Below are 14,925 nucleotides of genomic sequence, written 5' to 3'. Positions count from 1 at the left end.
CGCCTCATTCGCGCCGCAGGAATTTTTTACGCGCGTAACGCGTCTTTGCATTGACTTAACATTGAAATCACTCGCGCCTGACGCGCTATTCGCGTCCGGTGTGAACGCACCAATAGACATTCAACGGACATCAGCGACAGCCTGATTGTGAAAGGTAAGTAATATGATGTTTTATGATATATATTTAACTTTTATAACATGAAATAATGTGCACTGAAACGTCAAATATATCTTAGAACTGTTTTTTTTTTATGTTATCGTTCATCTTTTGTCTTTTTTTTATTCTCCGGATCAGATCGATTGTTGTTAGCTATCCCAGTTTTCTCGCTAGCATTAATAACGCCATTAAAACATTAACCGAAAGATTAGCAAAACCGTTTAGAAATGTAACGTTATTACCTAAAGTTAATAAAAATACCTGGTGAAATGTATACCGATAAACTAAAGTAGGTAACGTTAATCAGTATTTACGCTGCACGGATCATTTATCAGCTCGGACCGTCACATAGTGACGGACACCACAACAATGCAGTGAGATTCAGTGAGAAACGTTTGATTCACTGAATTCTCTGTTATAAAAGTACAAAAACCCCAGACGAAAGCGCCGCTGCTGTAAAGCAATCTGCTCTTTCCGCGGATTTTCGTACCAACGCCACACCACTCAAACATGCATAGCTATTGTTTGTGGGGTCAGGTCAGTTAACCATCATGTTTGTATAACTTAGGTAAGTTAGGTCAGTTTAGTTTACCATCAGAATGAGTTTGAAACTGATGTTTCAAGGTAAACGTACAGCTGCTTTAATATAGTAATGCATGTTGTATTAAATGTATTACAGGAGAAAGTTAACGGAATAGCATCTATTTATAGTATATGCTATGACAATTTTGCATTTGTATTAAATGTTTTGTACTAAACGTGTTTATACTTATGTTTTAGATAAATGGATTCATTTGTTAGGGACAAACTACAACAGTGGAACCTCTGCAATTTAATAGAAACATTTCAAGGTAAGTTAATCTATTTCATTTAGTGATGCATTTATATATATATATATATATATATATATATATATATATATATATATATATTTAAGATTTTGTTTGTTAATGGTAATGAACTGGTTCCCTCTTGCTCGGACATTTGCCCAAGTCACTGTTCTAGACCAGGTTTTTTTTTTTTTTAATTGGGTGAATGTGAGCCTCCCCTTACAGTAGCCTCCCCTTAAGGACAGCCGAGCCCCCCCCCCCCCTCCTGTCCGCCTGCCCTAACCCTCACATGCCTCTGCAGTAAATGCCATCTTTTGTGTGTCCCAGGCAATGATGAGTTTCAATAAAAACTGATAAAATGTAAATATTTTTTAATATTGTATTTGAAGACATTTTATTTCCACAACTTTTTAAAAAGTTTATATTATCCAGTGTTTTGCTTTCCGCACTATTTTCAAAGGTCAGCAAAACATTGCTCTCGTAAGGCAGAGAAAAAATGACTCCACTGTGTTGAGCCTGTCCTTCATCGTGCCATTAATAAGTCATGTGATCGCAGTTGACGCGGATTTTTCCCCCTTTTTAATGACGTACGACTCGCATTTACTGGGGAATATCCGAATTGGGTCACTTGAACCATGCAATTTAAATGGGGCCTATGTTTGAGCTGTTTTAACTGAAAGCAACTTGCACTGACATATCTTAAAATTTGTAACTGCCATTGGTTTGTCTCAAGATGCACACCAGTAATGTTTTTTTTTTTTAAAGGGTTAGTTCACCCAAAAATGAAAATTATGTCATTAATGACTCACCCTCATGTCGTCCCAAGCCCGTAAGACCTCCGTTCATCTTCGGAACACAGTTTAAGATATTTTAGATTTAGTCTGAGAGCTTTCTGTCCCTCCTTTGGAAATGTATGTACGATATACTATCCTTGTCCAGAAAGGCAATAAAGACATCATCAAAGTAGTCCATGTGACATCAGTGGGTTAGTTAGAATGTGTTGAAGCATCGAAAATACATTTTGGTCCAAAAATAACAAAAACTACGACTTTCTAAGGATTTCGACACAGAGGAAGACTTGCATTTTTTTGCCAAGCCATATTTATTTGAACCCGAATACACGGATGCACCAGAGACACGTCAGCGGCGTCACTGAACGCGGATCCACAACAGAAACGGAAGACAATACAATGCTGAATAAAGTCGTAGTTTGTTATTTTTGGACCAAAATGTATTTTCGATTTCAAGGTTTGTTTTTGAAAAAACATTTGCAGTGCTAGGGGTACCCCAGAACCAGGTTTAGGAAACACTAAGATAGCACTCAAGTTTTTTCCAGGAGCCAGTTGCACCAACAGGGCTTACGCCTGGTCTTAAGGTAAGTAGGTCTTAACTCAACATTCTAAGTCCGACCTAATAGTTACGACCGTTGCACCATCCAGGCTTAAGTCCTCTTCTCGCTAAGACCGGGCGTAAATCTTACGCCTAGTCAGTAGCAGGCGTAAATTCAAAATCTCGGCAAGTTTCTATAGTAACCACTTGATAACTCAGCAGTAAAAACATGGCACGTCTTATACACAGACTTTACAATGAACGGGCTTTTAGACGGGAGAGAGTTATAAGTAGGGTTGGGTATCGTTTGGGTTTTATCCGATTCCAGTACCTACTCGGTATTTTTTAAACGGTTCCGGTGCTTAAACGGTTCTTAAATCGGTACTTAAGAAAATGAAACCGCACACACTTTATCAAAAAATAATACCCTTTAATTTACAGGGCCAAACTGGACACAATATTAACTTAAATCTTTAAATAATATAAATACAAGTAACATATGGTAATAATAAAACCAATATAAAATAAAAATTCATATTTACATAATATCAAATGAAACAATATTGTATCAAACAATGTAATAATACTGGAGATTAATAGAGATTACTAGCAGGCAGAGCTGCCAACTCTCACGCATTGACCGTGAGACTCACGCAAATGACCCTTTTCACACAGAAAAATCGCGGACAAAGAGGACACTGACAGACAAGACAGAGAAGGTTACTTTTGATATGGAACAAATCCACAGCTGTCAGATTCTGTCAATATTTTTACGACATTCACACAATAAATAACGTTTTGGCTCTTTGAAATGTGACAGATCGCTGTAGCGCGTCAGTTCAAACGGCACGTGATACAGCAGCCTACAAATACAAATCCACTGCTTCTTAGCTACGCAGCGTTGAGTGAACCTATGAAAGAGAACATCTCTGGTTGGTGTAACATATCTCTCAATAGGGAACGGGACGCAGCCAAGCTCCTCGCGCTGCCGACCAGCTTCCTTTTTCGGCAGAGAAATCTGAGGAGCAGATGGCGCGCGCGCGACAGCATAGTATGACGACGTAAGTGCGTCGATGCGGCGCCATCAGCCAATGAATTGGCTTGATTCTATATGGATTCAGACTATCGGCACACCCAGAGGGCGTTCTGACACGTAATTTTACACGTGAAATGCAGCCAAACCTTGCGAGAAAGAGCGCGCATGCGAGACAGAAGAAACTGTGCTCCAAACTGTGTAGCACACGCACGGCGGAGAGAGAGAGAGCGAGAGACCTTGTGTGTGTGCGCGTGTGTGCCTAATGAAGTTAGGCACCGAAATCAGGCACCGAAATTTTCTTTCTTATTCGGTCTGGTTACTACCGTTTACGTCGGAACCGGTTCCCTATTGGCACCGAGTTTCGGTACCCAACCCTAGTTATAAGGGACAGAACCAATCCATTGGACATTTACAATGATGAGGAGCTGATTGAGAGGTTTCGATTCTGTCGGAGAGATATATATGAACTTGTTGAAGAGCTGTCACCCGACTTGCAGTTTGTGTCGGACCACAACGCAGCATTAACACCGGCATTACAGCTGTTAATAACGCTACGTTTTTATGCTAATGGTGCATTTCAAAACACTGTTGGCGACATGATTAATGTCCACAAATCCACCGCATGTCGGGCCATCCGCAGAGTGTCACTGGCACTGAGCCGTCGCCTTCCGCGATCTGCTCACCTCCCCACTGAGGCTGAGTGTGTGGTGATGAAACAGCGATTCCGTCGGGCCTCTGGCATTCCTGGTATTGTGGGCTGCATAGATGGGACTCACGTCCGGATCCAGGCACCATCTGATCATGAGTATCTATACGTCAACCGCAAGGGATACCATTCAATCAATGTGCAGATTGCTTGTGACGCCAATTATAAGATCTTTAATTTGGTGGCGAGATGGCCTGGATCTACCCATGACGCACGCATCCTCCGGGAGAGTGCGTTATATCAGGATTTCGAGGCTGGAAGAGTAAACGGGCTGCTTCTCGGCGACAGCGGATACCCACTGAAACACTGGCTGATGACGCCTATTATTGCTCCGAGGACTGAGCAAGAACGACGGTATAACACCATCCATACTACCACTAGGTCACTCGTTGAGCGGTGCATCGGAGTCCTTAAGCGCAGGTAAAATCCTTTCCGTAGTGTCTGTGCCGGTATCCATGGTGCTGATACCGCGGTCACTGACTTTAAAACGTTTAATTTAAAAATATAAAATATAGGCCTATATATAAATAAAATAAAATAAATAAATAGTGACACATTTAGGTTTTACAGTAGTCATTAACTATTTTTTCTAGGTTTCATTGTCTTCATGGAGAGATGCGGATGCACCCTGAGCGAGTCTGCACCGTAATAGCAGCGTGCACTGTCCTTCACAATATCTGTGTCACCAAGAGGATCCCTCTCCCTAGGCATTATCAGCCGGTGCCGGAGGAAGGTGTCGACCCTGTGGACCATGCAGGGCATGAAGATGTCGGTGGACGACTAGTCCGTACACGCATTGTAAACACTTTATAAATGTTAAATATTTCTTCGCTTAAAATAATTCTGCTAATTATCTGCAGGTTGTAAATCATAAAAAATAAGCCACAAAGAAAGTGCAGTAGGTCTATAATAAACTTGTTTTAATTTACATATAATTGTCATTGATTCATTGCACTCAATTTGCCATTAGGCTTATTTACAGAAATACAAAAGAGCGTCCATCCTCTTCAGAAATAGGCACAGATGACCTGTTTATCTTTTGTTGGAGAAACTGTATTTCTAATGCTAGTTTTTGTTTTTCAAGTTCCAGTTTTTCCTGCTCGGTCTGTAATTTCTTTGTTTCAGCCTCCACTCTAACAATTTCTTTCTCGAGAAGTGTTTGCTGCAGATTATCCAGCCTCCTCATACGTTTCACCGGCGGTGCACCGCTGCTGCCTTCATGCGAACTTTGTGGAGTAACTGGGGTCTCCATCGAGTCTGAAAATATAGATAATTTGTCATAGGCCTACTGTTATCTGACAACTAACGTTATTAAAACTTTAATTGTAGGCTACTCTAATATATAGACTACACACCTTCACAATTCACACTCTCGCTTGAGTGATCGACATCCATCTCTGGAGAGACAGCATTGTTTTCCAGGTCAGTACCGCCACTTTCCGCACCGACTAAACCAATAAAAGCCGGAGAATCCTCTCCAAAAATATCCACAATTATGTTACTGTACACGGAAGTTTTGGGGGGAGGACCCCCGCCGGTCGGGTGATGTTTTGTAGCAGATAAATCTTTTTTGGCTTTGCTCATGAGGTCTTTCCACTTTTTCCTTACATCGCTCTCTGTTCGAAGGCAGCCGGAGTCAGAGCAATCATTAATCGCGTCCGTTATCTGTCTCCATGTTGTTTGTTTCTTCTTGTTAGTAATAGAGTTGGATTGCTTGGCAGTCAGTGTGTGTCTGTGCTGACTGTACAACTCTATTAGTTTTCGTATCTCTATGTCGGTGAAATTTCCTTTCCTTTTTCTTTGATCCTCCATTGATACGACTACAAGTTAACCAAAAAGCGGAAGATTGTTTACAACGTAACTCCAGCAACGCACGTTGCTAGGCAACCGCTATAGTTCCGTGGCCATTCACAGGAACGCGCATAGCTAAAACCAGGCGTAGTTATGTCTAGGCTTAAGTTTGGTTGGTGCAACAGACGTTAGGTCAACTCTAAAGACTGGTCTTAACTAAGACCTACTTAGCAGTTAGGACCAGGCTTAGTAAAGCCCTGTTGGTGCAACTGGCTCCTGATGTTTTCTCTAATTATAGTGTGTTTTATGTGCTGTAGAGTCTGAGTCATCTTTGACTGAACTTCACACAATGATTGAGTGGCTAAAGAACAACAGAAGCCCTCACAGCCAGGTCGAGGAGTTAATGATACGTACAGCACCTCATCGTGCTGCGTGGATTCGATCCTCTGGCACAAAAACTGTTGAGGAAATAAACAGAGAATATCCCAGACTTTACGATTTTCCTGGAATGGTGAGTATAATTATTTGCATTTTAGAGAATTATTTAGATTATTATTTAGAAAAGTAAAATCCTTCATTCTATTGTTACTTGTAATCTTGCAAAAAAAATTGCAATTTAATGTTTTTGTTTAGATATCACAGGACTTTGGAGTTTTATTCCCTGACAATGCAGACCGCCTTTATGAGTTTTGGGCTCCTGTCTTCACTGACCGGATTTTACTTTTTGCAAGAAAAGAACCCAAGGCTGCTGATGTCCTTCTAGAAAGTCTGGAAACACTGTCAAATGGTAGGACATCCTATTAAAATCACATAAAGTATACCATTTCTAGTCTCTGCACAGGTAGTTTCAGATCTGTTGACCAAATTATAGTTTCATCAGGGTTTCCGTTGTCCGGTAATTACCGGACATTGGCCGGGAAAAAAATGAAATGTCCGACAAAATTAAATCTCTCCGGTCAAATTGTCCGATTAAAATTGCGTAATAATCCCGCCCCCCTAACACAATATGAATTTATTTGAGAATAAGCCTAAAATGTATAAAGCAAAAATACACCAACTTTTGGCTATGTTATAAAGGAACAGCCTCTACCGTGTGAAAGTTATTAAACAACATCGCATGCTGCATTTCAAATAAAGCGCACGCCTAAAACGGCTGTAATATAGACCTAAACAACGAACGATTGAGTGAGATGTTTCAAATATGGCCAGGCCCAGGCAGGCTAGCCTTAAAGGAAGACTCCACCGTTTTTAAAAATTGGGGTTATTCACGGTCTCCCCTACATATAGATAGGTGGGCAAATGCATTTTTGGAAGCACAGGCGAAGCACTGATACTTGGGCGCAGAGATATCACGCAACACCTGAAATAAAGCTCGACACAAAACTGGCGAAAGTAATGATTAGGCCTATGCATGAAACATTTGAATTATTGATAAATTGATAAAGTTGACGATGCAGACTCGCCATCTTCGCAGTAGTGAACGCGCCTATAGAGAGAAGTGTGCACGCGCCGGCGGCTCCGTGTCCTGATTATATTGTCCACTATATTTGCTTCTTATTTATTAATCCAGGCAAATTTGTTGATGAAACATTGATTAAAATTAAGATACAATTTATACAAAACGTATTTCTATTTATACAAATAATTTGTATTTATACAAATTAACATATTCGAAGATCGCTGGGTTGATTATTATTCGAAAATCGCACCCCTCTCCACCACATGCACGCACACGCTACACACCAGAGCATGTGAGCAAAGCGGAGCGGTGTGACGCTTATTATAAGTTAAAAAACTTAAACATACGTTTCATATTTATAAATAATATAATGTTATTATTTTTTTATTTCATCTATGTTGATTAGCCTATATGAAAAGAGAACCGCATGAGATGAGTAAGATAGGATCATAAGATGACCGGAATATATCTGAAAACATTTGTAATGGGTCAGATTTTGACCACTTATTAAGTTTTGTAAAGCCTTTCTTTAAAGTTTATTTCGTCTTGTATAAATTGTATGTGCTGCTCTATTCGCCTGTCCGCAACAGCGATAGATTGAAACGCGCGTCCGAGTGAAGATTGTGCAATTCTCGCAGCGCGTCGTCCATGCAACTGATAGCAGCGGACACGAGCGCTCAGCTTGATTTCAAAAACAACTGATTTTAGCGCTAGATCTCTTATTTAATAGCGAACTAAATGAATGATCTGCTAGTTAACTGGAGATGTTTTATTTATTTGTATTAGGTACATCCGTGCCTCAATGTTTCAAAAAGTGAATGTGTGTGAAACCATAGTAAAAAACAATTGGTGTTGATTGACGCCAATCGGACTTTCATGTTTTTTTCCGTCTATTTGAAAGTTAGGCTAATAATAACATGTTGCATTCTATATGGCCTGATTATGTCATTTTTTAAGTTACATAGCCTGCCTCCAGTTTTCCTCAACTTGACTAATTAAGAGGCGATATTTGACCGGCATATCATCAAAATGTCCGTTAAACAAAACCTCTGCCGGTCACTTTGACCGGCACCATTTTTCACCATCACTTATATGACTTGTCACCATCACTTATATGAAATTTCCAAAATTACTTTTAGTATCTAAATATCTATGGTAAGCACACTCTTTCTGGCATGTTATTGAATAAAGAAGGTACATTTCTTCAGGAATACTGTAATTATTTAAACAAGAAAAAATTAGGGTGAGACATAATTTAATCCATTGTTTTTTTTTTGAAAACTGTAAGCATTCTTTCTGTAAACCTTGTCGTTCAAGATATTCGTGGTGAAGTTGCCTTTAAAACCCTTCCTGCTGTTCTGCCATCATCGCCATACCGCACAGATGGGAAAATGGTCCGTCCAACTTATGCTGAAATGAAGTGCAGCTTCATTGACATTAAACCAGTAAGTAAAAGCAACACTGCAACATCAGCTATATATATATATATATATATATATATATATATATATATTAGGGGTGTAACGGTACACAGAAGTCACGGTTCGGTTCATACCTCGGTTCAGACATCACGGTTAGGTATGAGTTCGGTACAATGGAGGGAAAAGCAAAACAAAAAGTGCATGTCTCAGGTTGTACCACCTAGTGTATTAGTATATTTGAGTAATTAATGTAAGTAATTATAATAATGTTATTGTTATTATATATGTTATTAATTCATAATAACTTAATTTGCTATATTTATCTTGGTGAAAGCCGAGTACAAATCAGCATGACGTTTTATTAATGTTTATGGCTGTTAAGTGTCATTTGTTTTTAAGAAGTGCCAAGGTTATTATTCACCTTATTAGGGCTAAGGGCTAACGTAATGGTTAGGATAACTCAAGGGCTAGGGTTAAGATAAGGACAACTGAAACTCAACTCGACACTAATATTGTCATTGTCAATTATGTTTTTTTTTGTAATGATCACAATTAAACATTAGTGTACCTAATATGTATGATGTGTGTGACAGTGTCCATACCTTATAGTAAGTAGTAAGTGGTGCTTTGCATACCCCTCCCACACCCCCCAAAAAAGGGCTGCTGCTTGATGTCGTGTTGGTAGTAAAAAATATTGTGGAGGTAGTAAAAAAGGTAGTAAAAGGTAGTAAATTCATCTCTATGATTCCTACATATACCCTGTTAGTGCTGCTATCTCTGACTCACTCAATGAACCGTCGAAAAAAAACTGCATACATATGCGGAGCTCGCCTAAGGCGGGGCTACAGATTATGTGTCCCTAAAGAACCCGCGTATCTAACAGTAGTTCCGCATTACATTACTTAATTTGCACGCGAGTTTTATTTATTTTTATCCCGTGTATTCTCCGTGTAAATGCATGCACCGAACCGTGACGCCCGTACCGTTTCGGTTCAATACGAATACATGTACCGTTCCACCCCTAATATATATATATTTATTTATATATATACATATATATTAGGGGTGGCACGGTTCACAATACCCACGGTTCGGTTTGCTTTAAGATTTTAGGGTCAAGGTTTTCGGTTCTGTATGGTTCTTGTTGTTATTTTTTCTTTTAATCTTTAACACTCCAGAAATGTACTTCAGCATATGATATATAGCCTATTAGCTTAATTATCCACAATTTAGGATACAGTATTAAAAAATATGTTATATCATGCAATCATGCACAAACTGAATTTATCTTGACTTTAAGCACATTATTGGGACCATCTCCGAGGAAAGCTAGGTGAGATTTTGATACAGCAAGAGAGAAGACATTGATGACATGCTTTTCGTTTATTTGGCAAAAAAAGTATAATGTGTATCACTATCTCTACAGGAACTCATGTGCATTGTTAGCACACAAAGATTGAAATTAACTTGCATTCATCAAACTGGCAACTTAAGTTTAGCTCTTACAAAAATTGTATCTTTTAAAAGAAAAACAGGAACTCTTAAAACTCTCTTTTAATAAGTCAAAATACATGAAACATAATTGCCTATAATTAGGCTATAGCAATAGCACAGGCCATAATCATAAAGTGAAACATAAGTTCAACCTCAATAATCAGTTAACTGTTAACTCAATGGGATCAGTTAACTGTTTGGTTACTGACATTCTTCAAAATATATTCCATTGTGTTCAGCAGAAGAAAGAAATTCATACAGGGTTGAAACAACTTGAGGGTGAGTAAATAATGACAGAATTTTCATTTTAAAGTGAACTATCCCTTTAATCTATCCAAAATAGTTTCTTGTTTGAGTCACGAAAGTCTAAGATGATTGATCTTTTTCCACCATACACTTGCTGTATTTATAAAATACAAATGGTATTAATTGTAATTGGTCTGGTTTTGTGTTGTCTAGGGAACCAGCACTCCAGGATTTTGAGAAAGTTGGATCTGCACAGCCTTTCCTGCTCTGTGAAACAACTATGCACTGAACTTTACTGTTAGCAACTGGACACAATAAGCAGTTGTGTCCACACACGTCTTATTTCGCGCGAAAAGGAAACACGTCTGAGGTCACATACGGGCACGAGGCTACATTGTTAATGCGTCGAACCGTGAGACGCACACACGCTCCGAACCGAGACAAGCGAACCGAATGGTTCGGATGTTTTTTCATGTACCGTGACACCCCTAATATATATATATATTTTTTTTATATATATTATTTGAGGTTCATTTATATTGTTGATATAAAATTTTGCACAAAAATGTAATGCTTTGTATAAAAGCGTCTGCTAAATGATTAAATGTAATGTATTCACAAAACAAATTATTAGTATGTTTTGCCTCATTTGCTAAACAATCTGCAGTTAAATGTTCTGAACAAACATAATCCTCTGATGATCCAGAATGCCATTAAAAATAAATAAATCATCCACTCATTTCTAATGCTGGAATCAATCAGAAAGATGTGCAGAAACACAAACATGCTGTGTATTATGGACATGTAAATAAATATATTGTATCCATGGAATGTTCGTCCCTATATATGCCAACTAAAGTATATTTATCTTTTTAAGGTTGGAACTAATATGGTGCATTACCTAATTAGTGAGACAAGCCAGGATCCACACATCTTGGTGCTTGGGGACAAAGAGAACTCCTCCCAAGTTTTCATCATTTTCAACGGGGAGGCAATTGAAAAGGAGACCATACTGCAAGCAGTGGATGTGTGCTTCAAAATATTCTACATCTATGACATTAACTACCCAAAGCCTTCTGCTCCCATTTGGGAGTTTTTACAGCATGCTGTCTATAATATTCCTGGAGGAGTTCCTTCAATACATTGTCACCTCCTTAAAAGCTTTGTTTTCAATACTGATCATCAGTAGGTCCAGTAGCCAAACACCATATTAAGGTGTTTATAACACAATGCATAAAGTGTACACTATAGCCTTTTTTAATAAGCATGTTTATTTTTTATTGTATTAAATTTGTGTACTGTATGTACAGATTTATGTACAGTGTAGCCTTTTTAATAAGTATGTTTTATTTATTTTTATTTGTATGTGCACGCATGTTTAATGTGTATATTTTAATATTTGCACATCATAATTGTTTGTTCTATTTATTATACACGTGTATATTTACATACTAGGCTCACTAATATTTATTACATTTATAATTTACTACTTAAATTTTTTTAAAACATATTTATTGTGTTAATACTCCAATAAAAAAAATATATATTTGAAAACAATGTGTATTTTATTTATTAAAATAAGGTCCTAAATTAGCAAACTGGACACAACTGATCCACTCATATCCTGCAACTGTTTTTCATCTGCTGAATGTTGTTGCTGTACTGTTGCTAAGTCGAAGGTACTGAATCAACTTCACTGACACAGGACTTACATTCACTGACATGTACAGGACTTGAAGGATTACAGACCATTTGATAAGCAGCTTTCATATAATTCTGATGACAGAAATGCCTTTATTGTGCCTTCATTTATTTTAAAAGTTAACCTATGATGTAAAGGGGCTTGTTCGTTAATAAACTAGTTTGTTAAAACGAATCGGTTACTTAACGTAACCTCGGTTCTCTCTAGATTAGGGAACGAGTATTGCGTAAGCTAGCTTACGCTACTGGAAAGATTCATCTTTTCTGAGAATTTGAAGCCAAAAAATTATCCTATAATTTTGTATCCATTGTCAACGCAGTTCAGCTGCAGCAGATCATGAGCGGGCTAGCTAGCAGCTCATTGGTTCGTTCACAGAGAACTGCTTAAGCCTATGAGGAGACGCGAATGAACTCTCGGCCACTGAGAGTCTGACCTGCTCTCATTGCGTCAGAGCCCGCCGAAACGGGCGTGGTCAGAGAGTATAAATTAGCGTCCCAGGCTGTAAACTCTGGTTTTCATAGAATGAAGCGAGAACGCTAGGAGCACAAGCACGGCCAGGAACGCAATACTCGTTCCCTCATCTAGAGAGAACCGAGGTTACGTTAGGTAACCGATTCGTTCTCTTACGAGAGGTTCTCTCGTATTGCGTAAGCTAGCTTACGCTACGGGAACACCTGGTCAACGCCGTGCGTGCTAAGCATCCACTATGAGTCCCAGGGGAGAGCCCGGGGAACCCCTATGAGTGGGAATAATTATATGTACCTGTGACAAAGGCCAGCAGAGCGGGCCGGAGATTTTGTAGTACATAAGCACATGATAGAGAGGGACAGAGCGAAACCGGTCTGTGTGAATGACTCCCTATAGTGCAGCTCAACCAGAAGAGCTGTAACATACTAGACTGCTAGTAGTTTAGCCTGCAAGGCGGGAACTTCCACATTGTAAAATCTGACAAAGGTGGAGGGGGAAGCCCATCCCGCTGCCACACAAATGTCATGAATGGAAATTCCGCTGGACCATGCCCACGATGAGGCCATGCCTCTAGTGGAATGAGCCCTGATGCCCAGAGGGCATGGCAGGTCTTTTGATGCGTATGCGGCTGCAATGGCATCAACTATCCATCTGGATAGAGTCTGTTTCGAGGCGGCCAACCCCTTGGTGCGCCCGCCGAACGAGACAAAAAGCTGCTCGGATCGTCTGACCGGAGCAGTGCGAGTAATGTATAATCTCAGGGCCCTGACCGGACACAGGAGATTTGAGTCAGATTCGCTATCGGATGCAGGCAGAGCCGATAGGGAAATAACTTGTGCCCTGAACGGAGTACCAATCGCTTTTGGGACATAACCATGTCTAGGTTTGAGAACTACTAAGGAGTCATTGGGCCCAAACTCGAGACAGGAAGCGCTAATGGACAGCGCGTGAAGGTCCCCACACGTTTTACTGACGCAAATGCGAGCAGAAAAACTGTTTTGAGCGAAAGGTATTTGAGGTCCACTGTGTTTAGCGGTTCGAATGGAGGGGCTTTCATAGCTTCGAGAACTATGGAAAGGTCCCAAATCGGCACCGAAGGGGGGCGTGGGGGGTTTATCCTTCTAGCTCCTCTGAGGAAGCGGATGACCAAGCCATCTTTGCCCAGTGACTGGCCGCGCCGGGTTTAACGAACGCTGCGACGGCTGCCACATACACCTTGAGAGTGGACGGGGACCTGCCCTTGTCCAACATCTCTTGGAGAAAAACTAGCAAGGAAGGAACCTCGCATAACCGTGGGTCCAAGTTTCTGTCGGTGCACCATTTAGAGAACACAGACCATTTAGACGCATAGAGCCTTCTAGTAGAAGCCGCTCTAGCCTGTATGATCGTGTTTAACACTCCCTCTGGCAAAGCAACGGGTAGTTGTTGATCACCCACGCATGTAGCGCCCAGCGCTCTGGGTGGGGATGCCAGATCGTGCCGCGAGCTTGGGAGAGGAGATCTGCTCTGATTGGAATGGGCCACGGGGCTGTCTGTGACAGCTGAGTGAGCTCCGGAAACCAAGTCTGACCCTCCCAATGCGGGGCTATGAGGAGCACCGAGTGGCGTGTTTCCCTGATTCTCTGAAGCACCTGTGGTAGCAGAGAAACCGGAGGGAATGCATAAAGCGGGCGGCTGGGCCGGGTCTGGGCTAGCGCGTCCCCGCTCTTTGAGAAAAATATTGGGCAGTGGGTGTTCTCTTCTGAGGCGAAGAGGTCCACCTCTGCTCTGCCGAATATTCGCCACAGCTTTTGGACTGTAAGAGTGTGCAGGGACCATTCCCCGGGGGGAATGGGGTTCCTGGACAGACTGTCTGGACCGTCGTTCAGATGACCCGGCACGTGCGTCGCTCTGAGCGAGAGCAGGTGACACTGAGACCAAACTAAGATGCGTTCTGTCAGCCGGAAGAGATTCCTGGATCTGACTCCGCCCTGACGGTTTAGATAGGAGACCACGGCTATATTGTCCGAACGGATCAGCACGTGGTGACCGTGAATGCGCGGAAGAAAGCGCGTGAGCGCGTTCTCGACCGCCAGCATCTCCAAACAGTTTATGTGGAGGAGGCTCTCCTGAGCTGACCAGGGGCCGAAGGCCGGTGAGCCCTCGCAGACCGCACCCCAACCCGTGTTGGATGCGTCTGTCGAGATGACTTTTCGGCGAGAAAGGGTCCCCATGGAAACGCCCCGCTGAAACCATTCTGCCACAGTCCACGGATGCAGAGCTGTGATACAGGTCTGCGTTACTTTT

General features: G+C 40.9%; 1 protein-coding gene across 1 annotated transcript; it reads left to right on the top strand.

Annotated features, from left to right (window-relative positions):
• Window positions 1-807: 807 nt before the first annotated feature.
• Window positions 808-11,777, top strand: LOC130088840 (uncharacterized). The gene is made up of 5 exons (XM_056255816.1): window positions 808-1,008; window positions 6,167-6,360; window positions 6,483-6,636; window positions 8,626-8,753; window positions 11,347-11,777. The coding sequence occupies exons 1-5, from the start codon at window positions 942-944 to the stop codon at window positions 11,656-11,658; spliced, it is 855 nt and encodes a 284-aa protein (XP_056111791.1). The 5' UTR covers window positions 808-941; the 3' UTR covers window positions 11,659-11,777.
• The last annotated feature ends 3,148 nt before the right edge of the window (window positions 11,778-14,925 follow it).

Source organism: Rhinichthys klamathensis, unplaced genomic scaffold (assembly GCF_029890125.1).
Source record: "Rhinichthys klamathensis goyatoka isolate OS25496 unplaced genomic scaffold, OSU_Roscu_1.1 h1tg000123l_1, whole genome shotgun sequence".
NCBI lineage: Eukaryota > Metazoa > Chordata > Actinopteri > Cypriniformes > Leuciscidae > Rhinichthys > Rhinichthys klamathensis.
The sequence above is the reverse complement of the archived record's forward strand: the minus strand, read 5'-3'. Positions and strand labels throughout refer to the sequence as shown.